Genomic DNA, 19491 nt, shown 5'->3' with positions numbered 1-19491 from the left:
CACTTATGCGTGCCTTTCCTTCATTGGACACTAAACTCTGCTTGCGAAGATCTGTTGAGGCAAGTGAAATCGAAATCGAAATCAAATTCGATGACTGGCATCTGTGCTAGTGGAGCACTAAGAGTACCATACAAGTGAGATCATTGCCAGAGCAACAAGCTGGCTTCCATGCCAATGGCACGTTAAAAACATCATTCGAGCGTGATCATTACCTGCATCACCTTACTAGCACTTATGCTGGTGGTACGTGAAAAAACATTCGAGCAAGGTCATTGCCAGTGCTGCTGGACTGGCACCTGTGCAGGTGGCACATAAAAAGTACCATTTGAGCATGGCTGGTGGCACGTAAAAGCACCCACTACACTCTCTCAGAGTGGTTGGCATTAGGAAAGGCATCGAGCTGTAGAAACTCTGCCAGATCAGATTGGAGTCTGGTGCAGCCATCTGGTTCGCCAGACCTGTCAAATCGTCCAACCCATGCTAGCATGGAAAACGGACGTTAAATGATGAGGATGATGATGATGATATAATCAACTTATCCCTCCTCTAAAATTGCTGGTCTTGTGTCAAAATTAGAAACAATATTTGAAAATGTGAACATGCATAATTCTGTTTTTTTTCTCTATTCAAGTTTATATATTTGTTTATAAGTTTATATATAATTATATATTCGTTTATAAGTTATATATTCGTTTATATGTTTATATATTCTCTATTTAAGTTTATATATTCATTGATTTTGTTTACAGCTCAAGTGAATACAGTGATAACTGCTGATCAAGGAGTTAGAGGTGGGAAAATCCTAGAGTTAAAGAAAATAGTTGATGCAGCTGTATCGAAATGTCCAAGTGTAAAGCAGGTCTTTGTGTACAAACGTACTGGAGGAGATGTCCCAATGGGTAAAATTGATATCCCACTTGAAAAGGTAAATGGATACTTGGAATTTCGGTTTCTAATTCTCCATTAGTCATCTTTTCCTTCAGCAAGTTCGCATTCAACGCAATATGCAACCCTCAAAACTTAATGATAATAATAATAATAATAATGCCCTGATGCAGTACCAGGCAGTGGCTCTCATGGCTTTTGATCTTAACTGACTGGAAGTGTTATCATGTACATTGTTTTGTCTTAGTATAAAAGATGGGCTACAGCAAATATTCTGCTCAATACCACAGATTTGTTTGTCAGTTGTTTGACCTTAACCAGTAGACCATGTCCCTTAGTGGCTGACGATATGGGCATCTCTGATCACGAGCAGAAGTAGTAGGGGAGCATGGAAAAAGATCTTAAATGATGATGCGTGCACGTGTGTGTGAGTAACTCTGGTATTGTATAACTGATACCCGTGCTGGTGGCATGTAAAAAGTACCTTTTGAGCATTGGGCCTCACAGAGGCAAAGTGGCTGATGCCAATGGCACATGAGAAGGTCCTTTTGAGTTTTGGGCCTCATGGAGGCAATGACCAAGACCTTTGGCATTGCGTTGTGCTTGAGAAGAAGACCCATCAAGCTGAGCAAAATTACAGTTGTGGCAGATACTGGTGTCACGCAAATGGCACCCGTGCCGGTGGCATGTAAAAGCACCCATTACACTCTTGGAGTAGTTGGCATTAGGATGGGCATCCAGCAGTAGAAAACCATTGCCAAATCGAACTGGAGTCTGGTGCAGCCTTCCAGCCCTGCTCAAACTGTCCAACCCATGCCAGCATGGACAACGGATGCTAAATGATCACGATGATGATGATTATATATATATATACATACATACATACATACATACATAAATACATACATACATACATACATACATACATATATATATATATATACATACATACATACATACATACATACATACATACATACATATATACATACATACACACATACACATACATACATACATACCTACATATATATATATATATACATACATACATACATATGCATACATACATACATACATACATATATACATAAATGCATACATACATACATACATACATACATACATACATACATACATACATAGATATATATATATATATATAATTGAAAAAAATGTATAACTGGACAGGAGACAAACATAGAGGGTCCCTTATTCTGCATCAGTTATCAACCAATTACTAATAATTAGTTTTGCACCCTTAATGATGATTTGACTGAGAGCCTCACAACTGGCAGTGCCCACAAAAACATTCTTTTTGTGGAGAATTAGGGCTGAGAGCAAACAAAGCAAAAGGATACAGAGTGTGAGTTAGGATAGGGGACAAGGATGAACAGTTGTGCAAAATATAGCCTTAGGACCAAGAAGACAAGAATAGTGGGTAATGCTTAGAAAATGCCCTAAAGGATGGAGAGACAATGGGCTTCTGCACATATTCTGTCTACCAAATCTACTCATAAGGCCAAAGCTATTGTAGAAGAAATTTGCCTTGGTGCCAAATGGTGGGACTGAACCCAAAACCTTTTGGTTGCAAAGTGAGCATCGGAGCCATTATAATTACTGTCTTTGATGATTGTTTATGTTATATTGATAATTGCTTTACTTCTTTTGAATTTTTCAGGCTCTAAGTGAAGTCTCCAAGCCATATTGTAAACCTCAAGAGATGGATAGTGAAGATCCCTTATTTATGTTATACACATCTGGTAGTACTGGGAGTCCAAAGGGACTTGTGCATACTCAAGCTGGTTATTTGCTGTATACAACCGTTACACACAAAGTAAGGGTCATTTTATAATTTACAACTCTCCACCACACACACACACTGTAAACATTAAATATCTTCTATATGGAGTAAAAAGGGGCCATGTGTGGCTAAGTGGTTAGGGTGTTGGACTCATGATGTAGAATTGTGGTTTTGAATTCTGGCCTGGGCAATGTGCTGTGTTCTGGAGTAAAACACTTCATTGTTCCTGTTCAATCAGCTGGCAAAAGGGTGTAATCCTGTGAGGGACTGGCACCCTATCCAGGGGGAATATATATGTCACAGGATCTTGGAAACTGGTCCTATGAGTTTATATGACTTAGGAAGGTGCTTTATCCTTTATTTGGAGTAAGCTAATAAATGTTCCACAATGTAAACACATTTTATATCATGAAATTTCATGAAAGTAAAGAAATATGTTAATATTAGGTTTTTAAAGAAAAGATTTAATGATTTATTCTTTTATTTGTTTCAGTCATTTTGACTGTGACCATGCTGGGGCACCACCTTTAGTCAAGCAAATTGACCCCAGGACTTATTCTTTGTAAGCCTAGTACACTCAGTACACACTGTAAAGTGGTTGGTGTTAAGAAAGGCATCCAGCTGTAGAAACCATGCCAAAGTTGATACTGGAGCACAATGCAATTCTTGGGTTCGTTCAATTCTGTCAAGCCATTCAACCTGTACCAACATGGAACATGGATTTTAAATGTTGATGATGATGATGATGGTGATGACAATGAAGATGACAATGATGATGATGATCATCATCATCATTGTTTAACGTCTGCTTTCCATGCTAGCATGGGTTGGACAATCTTATAGTGTAATTATAAAAATAAACAATCACATCGTTGAAATCTCAAAACCATGAAACGAAGCAGGATTAATTAAAAATGGTGTGAATAGATAAGCTTTACATTTGACAGAATAATCTGAATGCTAAAGGATTAAATACCTACCATAGTAAATTATATCTAATTTACAGCATGTATTTGATTACCAAATGGACGATATCTTTGGATGTGTGGCTGACATTGGCTGGATAACTGGACATAGCTATGTTGTGTATGGACCACTAAGTAATGGAGGCACAACACTTCTGTTTGAGAGTACACCAACCTACCCAAACCCAGGTAACAAATATTTGCGATTCAATTAATATGTTTATGTTTGTTTCAGTTATTTGACTGTTGCCATGCTGGAGCACCACCTTGAAGGGTTTTAGCCTCGTCTGGCACTTGTGCAGGTGGCACATAAAAAGCACCCACTACACTCTCGGAGTGGTTGGCGTTAGGAAGGGCATCCAGCTGTAGAAACACTGCCAGATCAGACTGGGCCTGGCACAGCCTTCTGGCTTCCCAGACCCCAGTTGAACCGTCCAACCCATGCTAGCATGGAAAACGGACATTAAACAATGATGATGATGATGATGAAGTTGACCCCAGGACTTTTTCTGAAGCCTAGTACTTATTCTATTGGTCTCTTTGCTGAACCACTAAATTACAAAGACATAAACATACCAAGTCCGGGCAAGGTTGTTTATGGAAGACCAGAAGTCACCCAAGCATACCGGCCTCCCCTCTCCACGCCACCAGTGTTATCCAAGGGAAAAGCAAAGGGGCCGATACAGCTTGGCACCTGTGACGTCACAACTCATTTCTACAGCTGAGTGAACTGGAGCAACGTGAAATAAAGTGTCTTGCTCAAGAACACAACACACAGCCCGATCCGGGAATCGAACTCACAACCTCACGATCGAAAGCTCTATGCTCTAACCACTAAGCCATGCGCCTTCACAGACATACACATATATATATATATACATATATATATATATATATACATATATATATATATATGATATATATATATATACTATATATATATATATATATATATATCTATATATATATATAGATATATATATATATATATATAATATATATATATATATACATATATATATATATATATATATATATATATATATATATTATATATATTATATATATATATATATATATATATATATATATACATATATATATATATAATATATATATATATACTATATATATATATATATATATATATATATATATATATACATACATATATATATATATATATATATATATATATATATAGATATATATATATATATATATATAATATATATATATATATATATATATACATCATTCTAGCAAAAACTGTCCGATGAACGGCAACGGGAAACTCAGAGTAACAGGTTTTGTTGAATTTTCTGCTGCTTTAAATAAAGCATATTACTCTACCACTGGTATTTGAGTACTCTTTTTTCCACCTTGTTTCACATTTATGTGTTTACTCCAGTATATATATATATACACACAGTTAGTTTCTTTCAGTCTCTGTCTTCTAAACACACTCACATGGCTTTGGTCAGCCCAGGGCTACAGCAGAAGATACTTGCCCAAGGTACCATGCAGTGGAACTGAAGCCAAAGCCATGTGGTTGAGGAGCAAACTTCTTGACTGCACTGTCATGCCTGCACCACACTTTTACCAAACAAGAAACAACAAATATATGACACAAAAAGGTGCAGCAATTAATAACTTTGCATAACTTTTCGATCTTAAACTTGAAAAATCTATCTTCTTGTTTTGAAACATTCTTTCTTTCTTTTAAAGGTCGCTATTGGGAAGTCGTGGAGAGACTTAAGTTGACTCACATATACTTGGCACCCACAGCTCTTCGTTTGTTGATTAAAATGGGAGATTCATGGGTACATAATTATGACAAATCCTCTCTGCGTGTTCTGGGAAGTGGTAAGTTTATAACATTAATCCCTACTTGTAACAATGAATATTGTTTTTGTATTTTTTATGCATATATTTCGTTTCTGGATTTGGTTTGCAAGATTCTTTATCTGAGTTCGTGTGTTGAAGCATATTCTGTTGTGTCTGGGGAGAGTCATTTTCTTTTTGCGCCTTATAATGTAATACACACTCACTGGTAAAATTTCCACTTTTTTCTTATTTTTATTTTCCTAAAATTTTCGTTGCGACTTGCAACCTTTTCAATAGTTTTATAAATAGAATTATAAAATTATAATAAGGGCAACTGCCAAGTAAAATAAGGGCAACTACCACAAAAATTTTAGGAAAATAAAAATAAGAAATAAGTGGAAATTTTATCGATGAGTGTGTTACATTATAAGGCACCAAAAGAAAATGACTCTCCCCAGACACAACAGTTTATGCGTATATTTTTCTCTTTCGTATCCTTTTCATGGTTCTCCATGAAATATAGTATATTTATGATGTTGGATAGTAAGTGGTAAAGATGGACAAGACAGTATCACACCAATCTGAAAATCTTATGTCTGTCCTTTACAACATCTTTTAGAGGGTGGGAAAAAGAAAAAGAATCAAAAAGGGAGATAACCCTTGTCACAACATTTATTTAGAAGAAAGGGTGGAGAAAATGTTATTATTGAGAAAGAAATACAGTGAGAGTGTGTGTGTGTTTGTGTATGAAAAATAGACAGACAGATAGATAGTGTTATCACCATAGTAACCAACAAGATTTGATTAAAAACATAGGAATTTTAAGTGCAAGTCTGTCAACACAACACAGACTTCAAAAAATAATTATATATATATATATAAAATACATTTAGTTATCTTTTTAGTTGTTTGTGTGTGTGTGTGTGTGTGTATTTCTGTGTGTGTTTCTGTATGTTTTTCAACATACACAAAAAACACAGATATTAAAAAAAAGACTGTCACTATAATGACAGTCTGTTGTTGTTGTTGTTGTTGTTGTTGTTGTTGAAAGAGAAATAAGTGAGAGAGAGTGTGTGAAAGAAAGAATTAAGAAATATGTTTCAAGGTTGTTGTTGAGTAAATCAATATAACCATTGTAATAGGTGTCTGCTGAAGGATCTATTTCATCTTGATTAGGTCGTTACCAGGTAGCAGAATGACAGGTAGTGACAAGTGTTTCTCAAATCACATCCTACCGTCGGAATCACATTGAATAAGATTATTCAAAATGTAATATGTCTGACAAAAAGACAAAAAATGAAAAACATGCAGTATTCAAACTTTTAATCACGGGTCTGTCCAATTAGGACCATAATAAAAATAGCCACTGCTTGTTGTTACTGGATTCTGGTGAGGTATATATTTGGCTACAGAATTGAATGGATTGAATGGCTGTATAGGATTTCCATTGAGACTGGCAGCTGTAGAACATTTGGTTTAAAAATGCATAACCTGGAAAAAAATATTGCTTTTGTAACTATTTCTGGGAATGTTAAATGATGATGATGATGATGATGGAAGTGGTGGTGGTGGTGTGGTGGTGGTTGTGGAGAGTGTTGGTGTTGGTGGTGATGGTGGTGATGGTGGTGGTGGTGGTGATGGTAGTGGTGGTAATGACGATAATGATGAATGCTATTAATTAAATTGCTTCTGCTTGTTTTGATTAAATTTTTCGCATACACATATCTAGGAACAGTCTTTAATTTTTTTTTGCTTTCCATCATTGAAAATTTTAGGAAGAAAATTTCAAAATATTTTCACAAAATCATCATCATCATCATCATTTAAAGTCTGCTTTCCATGCTGCCATGGGTTGGACGATTTGACTGAGGACTGGCGAACCAGATGGCTGCACCAGGCTCCAATCTTGATCTGGCAGAATTTCTACAGCTGGATGCCCTTCCTAATACCAACCACTCGGAGAGTGTGGTGGGTGCTTTTATGTGCCACTGGCATGGGGGCCAGTCAGGTGGTACTGGCAACAACCTCACTCGAATGTTTTTTCACGTGCCAGTAAGGCAACGCTGGTAATGATCACACTCGAATGGTGACTTTTATGTGCCACTGGCATGGAAGCCAGCTAGCCGCTCCTGCAATGATCATGCTCGGATGGGACTCTTTACATATAAATCTCATGAAGAAAACGTTTTTGAAAACATCATAATGCTTAATATTCTTAAATGTGATAGCATAGGGACAGATACAGCTAGATGTTTAAGGTGCTTGCTTTCCAATCATGCGGTCTTGAAATCAGTCCCAATGCATGACACTTTGGGTGAGGGTCTTCTATTTTAGCCTCTGGCTGATCAAAGTCTTGTGGATGGGTTTGGCAGATGGAACTAAAAGAAGCTTGTCGTGTGTATATGTATGTTCTTGTGTGTTTGTGTGTATCCTTGACTTGACATCATGTGATGGCTGTAAACAAGCATCACTGTCATACAAGCAGTGTTGTTCATGTCTGGGTTTCTGTGGAATGCATGTCTAGCAATGGAAAACTATTATTTCGCTTGAAAACACACGAGGGTTGGTGACAGTATAGGCATCCAACAACAGAAAGATGTACCTCAACAAATTCTGTCTGATCCATGCAAGCATGGAATAGTGAATGTTAAATGATAATGATGACAAGGATGGTGATGATGATGATGATGATGATGATGATGATGATGATGATGATGATGAATACTGTTAATTAAATTGTTTTTGTTTATTTTGATTAATTTTTTTGCATGCATATATCTATAGACTGTCTTCAGTTTTTCTTTGTTTTTCATCTTTGGAATATAAATCCCTGTTTTAGTCGGAGAACCTCTCAATCATGAAGCCTGGGAGTGGTATTACAAAAACGTTGGAGAGCAACGGTGCGACATTGTCGATACTTGGTGGCAGACAGGTAAGATTAACAAGTTACCAATTCCTCAAACATAGCAGCAGTTCCCAAACTCTTTTTTGCACAGTGGGCTGGTTTTGTTTGTTCCTTCTCGAGCCCCACCTGGCTCATAAGGGCCAGTTTCCTTGGCATATAGGTTCCCCACCTGGACGGGATGCCGGCCCGTCGCAGGTGAGCTGCAAGATGCAGGAGGAAAGAGTGAGAGAAAGTTGTGGCGAAAGAGTCAGCAGACATTCGCCATTACCTTCTGCCAGAGCCACGGGAGCTTAGGTGTTTCACTCATAAACACACACATCGCCCAATCTGAGATTTGAACCCATGATCCCTCGACGGCAAGTCCACTGCTTTAACCTCTAGACTATGTGCCTCCACCAATTTTACCTTCCTCTGGCACTAAATCTACAGATATCCAATTTTACCTTGTTTTCCTTCTCGAGCCATGCCTGGCTCATAAGGGCCGGTTTCCTGCTTTCCTTGGCATATAGGTTTTCCACCTGGACGGGACGCTGGTCCGTTGCAGGTGAGCTGCAAGATGCAGGAGGAAAGAGTGAGAGAAAGTTGTGGCGAAAGAGTCAGCAGAAGTTCACCATTACCTTCTGCCGGAGCCGCCTGGAGCTTAGGTGTTTCGCTCATAAACACACACATCACCCAGTCTGAGATTCGAACCCGTGATGCTTTGACTGCGAGTCTGCTGCTCTAACCACTAGGTCATGTGCCTCCACAAGTGGGCTGGTTTAATGCCTACATATAGAATATGTATATTCTAGGTGTAGGAGTGGCTGTGTGGTAAGTAGCTTACTTACCAGCCACATGGTTCCGGGTTCAGTCCCACTGTGTGGCACCTTGGGCAAGTGTCTTCTACTATAGCTTCGGGCCGACCAAAGCCTTGTGAGTGGATTTGGTAGACGGAAACTGAAAGAAGCCCATCGTATATATGTATATATGTATATATATATATATATATATAATATATATATATATATATATATATATATATATATATATATATTATATATATATATATTATATATATGTATATATATATATATATATATATATATATATATATATATATTATATATATGTATATATATATATGTGGCCTGCTTGCTTAGCCAGTGGGGTGGCGTCATTCGAAGGCTAAAACAATGCGAACGCATTGTGACCAGCGATGTGTAACTACATCTGATGGACTGGTCGGTCACGTGGTGGATATATATATATATGTATGTATGTATGTATATGTTTGTGCATCTGTGTTTGTTCCCCCCAACATCACTTGACAACCGATACTGGTATGTTTACATCCCCGTAACTTAGCAGTTCGGCAAAACTGTTTCAGAAAACATGGCTACTCAGTAGATGAAGATGTTAATGACAATGATGACGATGGCAATGGCGGCAGCGATGGTGCTGATGATGACAATGATGATGATGATGGATTGTACTGTATATTTTCAGCCTTGTAAAAAATATATATTTTCCCCCGTAACCATTCTTTCTTATTTTCCTTTTTTCTTCTTTTGGTTCTTTTTTCCTTCTTCCACATAAAAAAAAAAAATTCCCATTCGTCTTTAATTTTTATTTAATTGTAAAATTGACAGCAAAATACGTACACTATTTCAGAAACAGGAGGTATTCTCATTTCCCCAAGACCATCAAATTCCAAAGCTGAAATATTTCCAGCTATGCCGATGAGACCATTCTATGGTATTGAACCGTGTTTGGTAGATAAAGAGGTATGTTGCAGCACTTCTCAGCAATAATATAACCATCACTAATTTTGAAATTTGTTTTTTCTCAAATACCTGGTATTAATAAAATGTGTAATTTTATTGACCCTTATTGGGTCATTGGTCATAAAAGTATAATTTTATTGACCCTTATTGAGTCATTGGGTCATCACTGGAAACATTGTCTTTATTTAAGGCATCAAGATTAAATTGTATAGAAAAGAGTTATGTCATAACATATTTTAGCAATGAGATAATCATTCCTCAAAATGAGGGGAAAAGCAAATAAATTATATGGAAATATTATTTCATGTGTTCTCTCACTCATAAGGAAAGACATGGAGGCACAAGGCCTAGTGGTTAGAGCAGCAGACTCGCGGTCAAAGGATCGCAGGTTCAAATCTCAGATTGGGCGATGTGTGTGTTTATGAGCAAAACGCCTAAGCTCTACGCGGCTCTGGTAGAAGGTAATGGTGAACTTCTGCTGACTCTTTCGCCACAACTTTTTCTCACTCTTTCCTCCTGCATCTTGCAGCTCACCTGCAACGGACTGGCATCCCGTCCAGGTGGGGAACCTATACGCCAAGGAAACTGGAAAACCGGCCCTTATGAGCCAGGCATGGCTCAAGAAGGAACAAACAAAACCAGCCCACTGTGCAAAAATGAGTTTGGGAACTGCTGCTATGTTTGAGGAATAGCAACGAAAATTTTAGGAAAATAAAAATAAGAAATAAGTGGAAATTTTGCCGGTGAGTGTGTTACATTATAAGGCACAAAAAGAAAATGACTCTCCCCAGACACAACAGAATATGCTTCAACACACGAACTCATATAAAGAATCTTGCAAACCAAATCCAAAAACGAAATAAAATGGAAAACAGTTTTCTACACTTGTTTCTCTTCTTAAAAGTATTGAAAGGTATTTTTAATATTGTTTTAAATTTCAGAATAATGAATTAAAAGGTGACAACAAAGAAGGGCTGCTGTGTATTAAGCAACCATGGCCAGGCATGTGCAGAACAATATATGGAGGGAAATCTCGTTTCGTAGATACATATTTTAAGTCTGACAAAGGTAATTTAACTTTTGTAATATTTATAAATCTCTCTCTATATAAAGCTGAAGATGTCTGTGTGTGGCAGGTTTGGTAGCCTTCAACTAACACTATCTCCTCCGAGACCCTATGGCGCAAGTTGACCAAAATTGACAGTATGATAGAAGAAGGCTTGCTCTTCATTCTGTAGAAGAAAATATTCAAATTGGATCATGTTAACACCAAAAATTATTTGCATCAAAAAGGTGCTTTTTTTCTATGAAAATCCCTATTTTTTTACGATTTTTTGACTGCTGTGTTGCCATTTTTCAGTGTATTTCAACCAGAATAACAAGCTACATAATGCAAAATTTTTACTTTTCAAAAATTCCAATTCTAAAGGTTTGAAACAAACCCGAGCAACGCTGGGCGATACTGCTAGTCATTAAAATCCAATGAAAATATGGCTATATAGTAGAAGTTTGCCTCCTAACCACATGGTTCAGGTTTGGTCTCTGTGTGTGGCACCTTAGGCAAGTGTTTTTTTACCATAGCCTTAGGCCAACCAAAAGTCCTGTAAGTGGATTTGGTAGACGGAAAGTGAAAGAAGCCAGCCATATATATATATTTATGTATGTGTGTGTGTGAGTATCTATAAAAGCTACAGTAAAGTGACATTTACAACAACCTAATCGATAATTAACTAATTAATTAATTGATTAGTTAATGATAAAACTGAACACAGACACACACACACACACACACATTGTAGATATTGTGGCATTTTCTATGACCTTTTCAATGATTTCCAAATACACAAGTGGTCATAAGAAAATATAATAAAATTCAATAAAGAAAATAAAACTGACATGGACTACAACCAACAGGTGTGTTTATTCACCAAATGACCCTCCCAAAGTACAACAATACCAGTTTCAACACATAATTTCATGCTGAGATTCTTGCAAAACAAATTCAAGAATGAAATACCATAAAAGACATTTTATTGAAGGGAAACAATTATTTGCGAAAATCTAAAACTAATAACTAAAAAAAAATGTTTTTTATGTCTTTTCAAAGAATATATTTTCAAGCTTTTTTTGTTTTTATTGTTATTTATTATTTTATACATGTTATAAATATTTTATTTTCATCTGTAGGTTTATATTTCTCTGGAGACAATGCTATACGATATGAACACGGGTTTTATCGTATTACTGGGAGAGTCGATGATGTCATCAATGTCAGTGGCCACCGACTTGGTACAGCTGAGATCGAGGATGCTATAGTGAGATTTCTTGGCCTTTTACTATTTCGTTCAATATATGTATTTCTGTCTTGCAAGTTACTTGGTCTTAGCAACTTTGCTCATAAAGGCTGGTACTGGCAAAACAGGCTTGAGTGCCTACCCCACTTGATCATCCTTACATTATCTTCTAAAACGGGAGTAGTCATCTGTTCTACTCTGGATCTCTTTTTTTCTCCCATTTTACTCCTCATTTTCTTGGCATTCCTTCTCAGAGATTATTGTCTTGCAAATTGCATAGCAAGAATGCGTGCAAGGATACTAAAACAACTTTCAGACCAAGTCGCAGACATCTTTTATTTATATTCATGTTCTTTTATCTTTCAGCACCACATACTCTTTAAAAATTGCAATCTCATAATCTTTTCTACTCTAGGCACAAGGCCTGAAAATTTTGGGAAAAGCACCAATCGATTAGATTGACCCCAGTACACAACTGGTACTTAATTTATCGACCCCAAAAGTAAAATAGAGTATTGATTCTTTTCCTACTCTAGGCACAAGGCCCGAAACTTTTGGGGAGGAGGCCGGTCAATTAGATCAACCCCAATACACAACTGGTACTTAACTTATCGACCCCCAAAAGGATGAAAGGCAAAGTCGGCCTGAGCGGAATTAGAACTCGGATCATAGAGACATACGAAATAACTATCTCTTTACTACCCACCAGGGGCTAAACACAGAGAGGACAAACAAGGACAGACAAATGGATTAAGTCGGTTATATCAACCCCAGTGCGTAACTGGTACTTATTTAATCGACCCCAAAAGTATGAAAGGCAAAGTCGACCTCGGCAGAATTTGAACTCAGAACTTAGCGGCAGACGAAATATCACTAAGCATTTTGCCCGGCATGCTAACGTTTCTGCCAGCTTGCTGCCTTAATTGAATCTCATAATAATCATTAGCTGTTTCTGATTTACCTACCACTAAAGTGAAGGCACATTACTTAGTGATTAGAATATTCAGCTCACAATTATAAGGACGTGAGTTCAATTTCTGGCAGTTTAATTTCCTTGAGCAAAACACTTTATTTTTCACATTGCCCCATTCCACTCAGCTGGCAAAAATAAGTTGCACCTGTAATTCAGAAGGGCCAGCCTTGTCATATTGTGTCACACTGAATATCCCTGAGAACTATATCTGTGGGGCACTCAGCCACTTATACATTATTTCCGCAGGTAGGCTGTTCCATTGATCTGATCAACTGGAATGCTTGTTTTTACTGACAGATTTCTAGTTTTACCACAAAAATGAGATGAAATATCAAATTTCTATTTTCTAACACTGAAAATTAGATATATATATTTACGAAGTCAAGACGGATATCTTCAGCTAGCAGGCCTCTACTACTCTAGACCGATGATGGGCAAAGACCCTGAAACATGCGTGTCTCTAGATGCAGGCCTAGCTGTTGGGGGTATTTGTCTCCCCTTCATAAATATATATAAGGACACAGTAAATGTGTCGAAGCCGACAGGAAGCGTCGATGCTTCCTAGGGCTAAACAGCGGTGGTGTAATCCCCTACTGTCACGTTAAATTGACAGTATACAACCATTATATCGCCCCACCACCGTACATATCTCTATGAGATATTTAGAAATTTAATATTTCTGAATTATTAACCATCTTTATGGAATTTCTTTTCTCTTTGAAGGCCAACCACTGTGCTGTAGCAGAATCTGCCGTGGTTAGTTTCCCACATGATATCAAAGGAGAAGGTATGTGATATTATTCATAAATTGATATTGTTGTAGTTTTATCATTTAATTGTTTCGGTTATTGAACTGTGACCATGCTGGGGCACCACCTTGAAGGGTTTTAGTTGAAAACAAAAAAAAACAAAAATCATTTATTATTTTTTTCTTTTAAGTTCGGTACTTATTCTATCAGTCTCCCTTGCTGAACTGCTAGGTTACATAGATGTAAAGAAACCAACATCAGTTGTCAGATGGTGAAGGGGTCAAACACAAAGATACACATGCATAGGCATCATCACCATCACTTAACGTCTGTTGTCCATGCTGCATAGGTTGGACGGTTTGACCGGGGCTGGTATATATATACATATATATATATATATATATATACATATATATATACTCTTTTCTCTACTCTTTTACTTGTTTCAGTCATTTGACTGTGGCCATGCTGGAGCATTGCCTTTGGTCGAGCAAATTGACCCCAGGACTTATTCTTTGGAAGCCTTGTACTTATTCTATCGGTCTCTTTTGCTGAACCGCTAAGTTATGGGGATGTAAACACACCAGCATCAGTTGTCTAGCGATGTTGGGAGGACAAACGCAGACACACAAACACACACATACATATATATATATATATATATATATATATATATATATATATATATATATATATATATATATATATATATATATACACACACATATATACAATGGGCTTCTTTCAGTTTCCGTCTACCTAATCCACTCACAAGGCTTTGGTCGGCCTGAGGCTATAGTAGAAGACACTTGCCCAAGGTACCATGCAGTGGGACTGAACCCGGGACCATGTGGTTGGTAAGCAAGCTACTTACCACACAGCCATTCCTGCATCTATATATATATAAAATCATCATCTGTTATCCTCAGGGGTAATTGTCCATGGGGCGAGGGTAATATCCTGGATTCATATATATCATCATCATCATCATCATTGTTTAATGTCTGCCTTCAATGCTAGCATGGGTTGGATAGTTTGACAGGAGCGGGCCAGGTAGGAGACTACACATTTGAGTATGTGTGTGAGTGTGTGTGTGACCTAGTGGTCGGGGCATTGCACTCGTGGCTGCTAGATCGTGGGTTTGAATCCTGGACTGGGTCATGTATCACAGTCTATAAGATCTAAATTCCATTCAAATATTAAATATCAATATAGAAACCTTGGGACTTTTGAAACTGTTGCCATAATTTTAAAACTGAGATTCATTACCATGATGTGGCATCATGGGCCAACCATATAGCCCAGGGCCAACAAAAGCCTTGTGAGGGAATTTTGAAATTGGCGGATGAAACCAAAAGAAGGCCATCATCTGTGTGTGTGTGTGTGTGTTTGTTTGTTTACATCTGCACTCTGTGAAAGTTGCTATGAGCAGCATTGTTGTTATTGTTGTTTGTTATCAACAAGCTATCTGCTCACCTCATGCCCTTAAAGACATGCAAAATAAAAAAAACCAGAAACACAGAAAAGTATTAGTGACAGGAAAAAAATCCATTTGTAAAATAGATCCTCAATTATATATTCATCTAACCCATGCCACAATGAAAAAATGGATGTAAAAACAAATGAAAACAAAAAGAAAAAAAGGTGTATATTTGATTTAATTATAGCAATAAAGTCACGCTTTTTTCATAAATATGCATGTTTTTCAAAATATTCTTTAAATTTTTCGAATAATTATTTTGTTTCTTTTTTGTAATCTTAAATTCCAGGTATTTATGCATTTGTAGTTCTCAAAGATGACATAACTGAAAACGCTGAAGAAATTCAAGATGAACTAAAGCTAATAGTAAAAAAACAAATAACAAGTTTTGCCCAACCAGATATTATTCAGGTAAATTACTCTGTGTGTGTGTGTGTGTGTGTGTGCACGTGAATGTGTGTTTGTGAGTATCTGTGTGTATGTGTGTGCATGCACGTGTGTTTGTATCTGTGTGTGTATGTGCATACATGTGTATGTGTGTATGTATATGTGTGTGAGTGTGTGTGTGTGCATGCATCTGTGTTTGTGAGTATCTGTGTGTATGTGTGTGCATGCATGCGTGTTTGTATCTGTGTGTATGTGCACACATGTGCATGTGTTTATGCATATGCGTGTGAGTGTGTGTGTGTGTGTGGTGTGTGTGTGCACGTGAATGTGTGTTTGTGAGTATCTGTGTGTATGTGTGTGCATGCACGTGTGTTTGTATCTGTGTGTGTATGTGCATACATGTGTATGTGTGTATGTATATGTGTGTGAGTGTGTGTGTGTGCATGCATCTGTGTTTGTGAGTATCTGTGTGTATGTGTGTGCATGCATGCGTGTTTGTATCTGTGTGTATGTGCACACATGTGCATGTGTTTATGCATATGCGTGTGAGTGTGTGTGTGTGTGTGTGTGTGTGTGTGTGCATGCATATTTGTCTTGTATTTTAAACTTATTTCAGTTGTTGGACTGCAGCTATTCTGGGGCCCCACTTTGAAGGGCTTTTAGTCAAGCAAATCAACCCCAGAACTTATTTTTTTTAAAGTCTGGTACTTAGCTTTTTGGTCCCTTTTGCCAAACTGCTAAGTTATAGGGATGTAAACAAACCAATACTGGTTGTCAATTAGTGGGTGGGGGATACACACACACACACATGGCAAGCTTCCATACACTTTCCTTTTACCAAATTCACTCACAAGGCATTTGTCAGTTTGGGCCAATGGTAGACACTTACCAAAAGTGCTGTGGAGTAGGACTGAACTGAAAACCACATGTTTGTAAAGTAAGCTCTTAAACCATACGTCCCATGTCTTTAAGAATGAAAAAAATGTTATCGCATACAATTTTGTTCCTTTCATAAATCTAAATCTTATTTTATATTTATATTCGTTTCAGCTTGTGCCCGGATTACCTCGAACTCGATCTGGTAAAATCATGAGAAGAATCCTGCGAAAGATTGCCCACAAAGAGCAAGATTTTGGTGACACATCAACTCTTGTAGATCCAGACATTGTTGAAACAATCATTAAAAGACAACAGATGAATTAAATATCAACTGCTGAAATCGCTTTCGATTCTCCACTACACTTATGCTTCAATTTTTTGAAGTACTTTACAAAATATTGGATATGGCGGTGCCCCAGCATGGCCACAGCTCGTGAGCTGAAACTAGATAAGATAAAATAAAAAAAATAAATATATATTTTTACACAACAATGAAAGAAAGATATTAAGTTTAACCCTTTTGTTACCAACCCAGCTGAAACCGGCTCTGGCTCTGAGTACAAATATCTTGTTTTTGTAAGTTTTGAATAAAAATCTTCCACCAAACCTTAGTCACAATTTATGTCCCTAACACTAGCTTAATGATAACTAAGTTATTTTACTAAATTCTTTGTTATATTTAAAATTAATTGAAAGAAACACAGACCATCTCAAAATAAATGCAGTAACGAAAGGGTTAAGCTAGCTTTTCTAACTAGAGGATGTAAAACCCTGTTGTCGATCATCGATTTCTTTCCAGTTAATTTTTCCTTGAAAAACGACTTTATCTGAAACGTAAAATTTTCCTCTGCCCTCAGCAAGTTCATTGAACTCTATTTTGATTTTTACGAAATAACACAAGTATTGCTGACACAGATCAACACCAGCCACTTTGGTGTTAGTTTTATTCTATTAAGTTTAGGAAAAACTTGAGCTATTGAATTAACCCTTTTGTTACCGTATTTATTTTGAGGTGCTCTGTGTTTCTTTCAATTACTTTAAATATAATAAAGAATTTAGTAAAATAACTTAGTTATCATTAAGCTAGTGTTAAGAACATAAATTGTGACTAAGGTTTGGTGGAAGATTTTAATTAAAAACTTATGAAAACAAGACATTTGTACTAGAGATCCAGAGGCGGTTTCAGCCAGGTTGGTATCGAAAGGGTTAAGCCATTAACTCTCATCATTTTCTATCCTTCTATTTAGGAGAGTTACAATCAACAAGGTAGATTTGGTTCAAAATTATTTTGATAGTTAACTATCATATATGTTTTTTTTTTATATATTTGATTGAAGTTTAGCTTCGAACCAAAAGTTAGTTTGCTATCCATGCACAAAAACATGTGTATTTATTAGCACTTTGATTAGCTCTTGTTTAATATTGAAGACAAGTTTCTCAGCTCACATTTGACTTCAATATAAATTTCTCTTGTTATTAATTCAGTTTGAACGGAGACCAAGTTGTGGTTGATAGTATGAAGTTGGATTCAAAACTTGTATCAGGCATGAGATATCTTATTCAAACTGGCCATATCCAGCCCAAATGTTCTACCTGTTTTATGTTAAAACTGGCCAGATTTGGCCTCTTACACTTACCCTACAATATTATTCTAAGAATATACAATCACGTCATTGAAATCTCAAAGCTAAGAGATAAAGCATGATTAATTGAAAACAATGTGAATAATAATAATAATGATGATAATAATGAAATTATTGTATACAGTGCTCAGGTGCACCACAACTTGTCAAAAGTGCATATAAAGCATATGTCTGGGAAGTGAACAGTGTATGAGTCAGATACATGCTTGTGTGTGAATGGAGGGGAGAAAATCAGGTGTAGTGTTGGTGAATAGACATTATATTTGAGTTATCTGAATACTAAAGGGTTAGGGAAAGAACTAGCTCAGTTCTTTTATATTACTGTAGTCCAAAGTTCAAACCCTAGGACTGTCACCATGCTGGGGCATTGCATTTAAGAGTTTTAATCAAATATAACAACTCCAGTACACACATTCATCAAAGCTAGATTTTTTTTCCCATCCTATTTTTTTTGCAGCAGACATTAAACTACAGATAGTCAAATAATCCAGCAACATCACTGATTCCACCAGTCTGAGAAAGCTTGCAGGATCATGGGCTGTGTTCTTGTTCATAAAGAATAAAAGAATATTTTTATAAATATGCTTTTTACACATTTAGTTTCGGTGAGAATATTTTTTATAAAACGCATTCCAATATCTTGGTTCGGCCTTTGGACATTTATAAAAAGGAAAGATCTTGAATCTGTTGTTTCAGCATATTTCTAGATGTTCACCCTGAGGAACCTTACACTTGATAACATGTGTTTTGGGAGCAGGCATCTTACCACATAGCCACACCTATGCTGTTGTTATTTCTTTTATACAAGAAAGATTTTTCTTTTTTTTCTATGTAAACTTCATAAAACCCAAACATAATTCCTTTCGCCAAAGATTAACAGTTTACAAACATACAGAATCTAGAAAATTTATATTGAAAAATCTTACAAATTTATTTG

General features: G+C 36.6%; 1 protein-coding gene across 1 annotated transcript in view; it reads left to right on the top strand.

The window, feature by feature from the left end:
• LOC115217101 (acetyl-coenzyme A synthetase 2-like, mitochondrial) overlaps positions 1 to 17266 on the top strand; it is a 31446-nt gene extending 14180 nt beyond the window's left edge. The window contains exons 4-14 of the mRNA XM_029786697.2: positions 750 to 925; positions 2567 to 2722; positions 3696 to 3843; positions 5383 to 5520; positions 8321 to 8413; positions 10037 to 10149; positions 11091 to 11217; positions 12337 to 12464; positions 14140 to 14203; positions 15935 to 16056; positions 17083 to 17266. Of these exons, the coding sequence (XP_029642557.1) occupies positions 750 to 925; positions 2567 to 2722; positions 3696 to 3843; positions 5383 to 5520; positions 8321 to 8413; positions 10037 to 10149; positions 11091 to 11217; positions 12337 to 12464; positions 14140 to 14203; positions 15935 to 16056; positions 17083 to 17235 (1418 nt within the window). The 3' untranslated portion in view covers positions 17236 to 17266. The remainder of the gene's footprint in view (positions 1 to 749; positions 926 to 2566; positions 2723 to 3695; positions 3844 to 5382; positions 5521 to 8320; positions 8414 to 10036; positions 10150 to 11090; positions 11218 to 12336; positions 12465 to 14139; positions 14204 to 15934; positions 16057 to 17082) is intronic.
• The last annotated feature ends 2225 nt before the right edge of the window (positions 17267 to 19491 follow it).

Source organism: Octopus sinensis, linkage group LG11 (assembly GCF_006345805.1).
Source record: "Octopus sinensis linkage group LG11, ASM634580v1, whole genome shotgun sequence".
NCBI classification, from domain to species: Eukaryota; Metazoa; Mollusca; class Cephalopoda; order Octopoda; family Octopodidae; genus Octopus; species Octopus sinensis.
The sequence above is the reverse complement of the archived record's forward strand: the minus strand, read 5'-3'. Positions and strand labels throughout refer to the sequence as shown.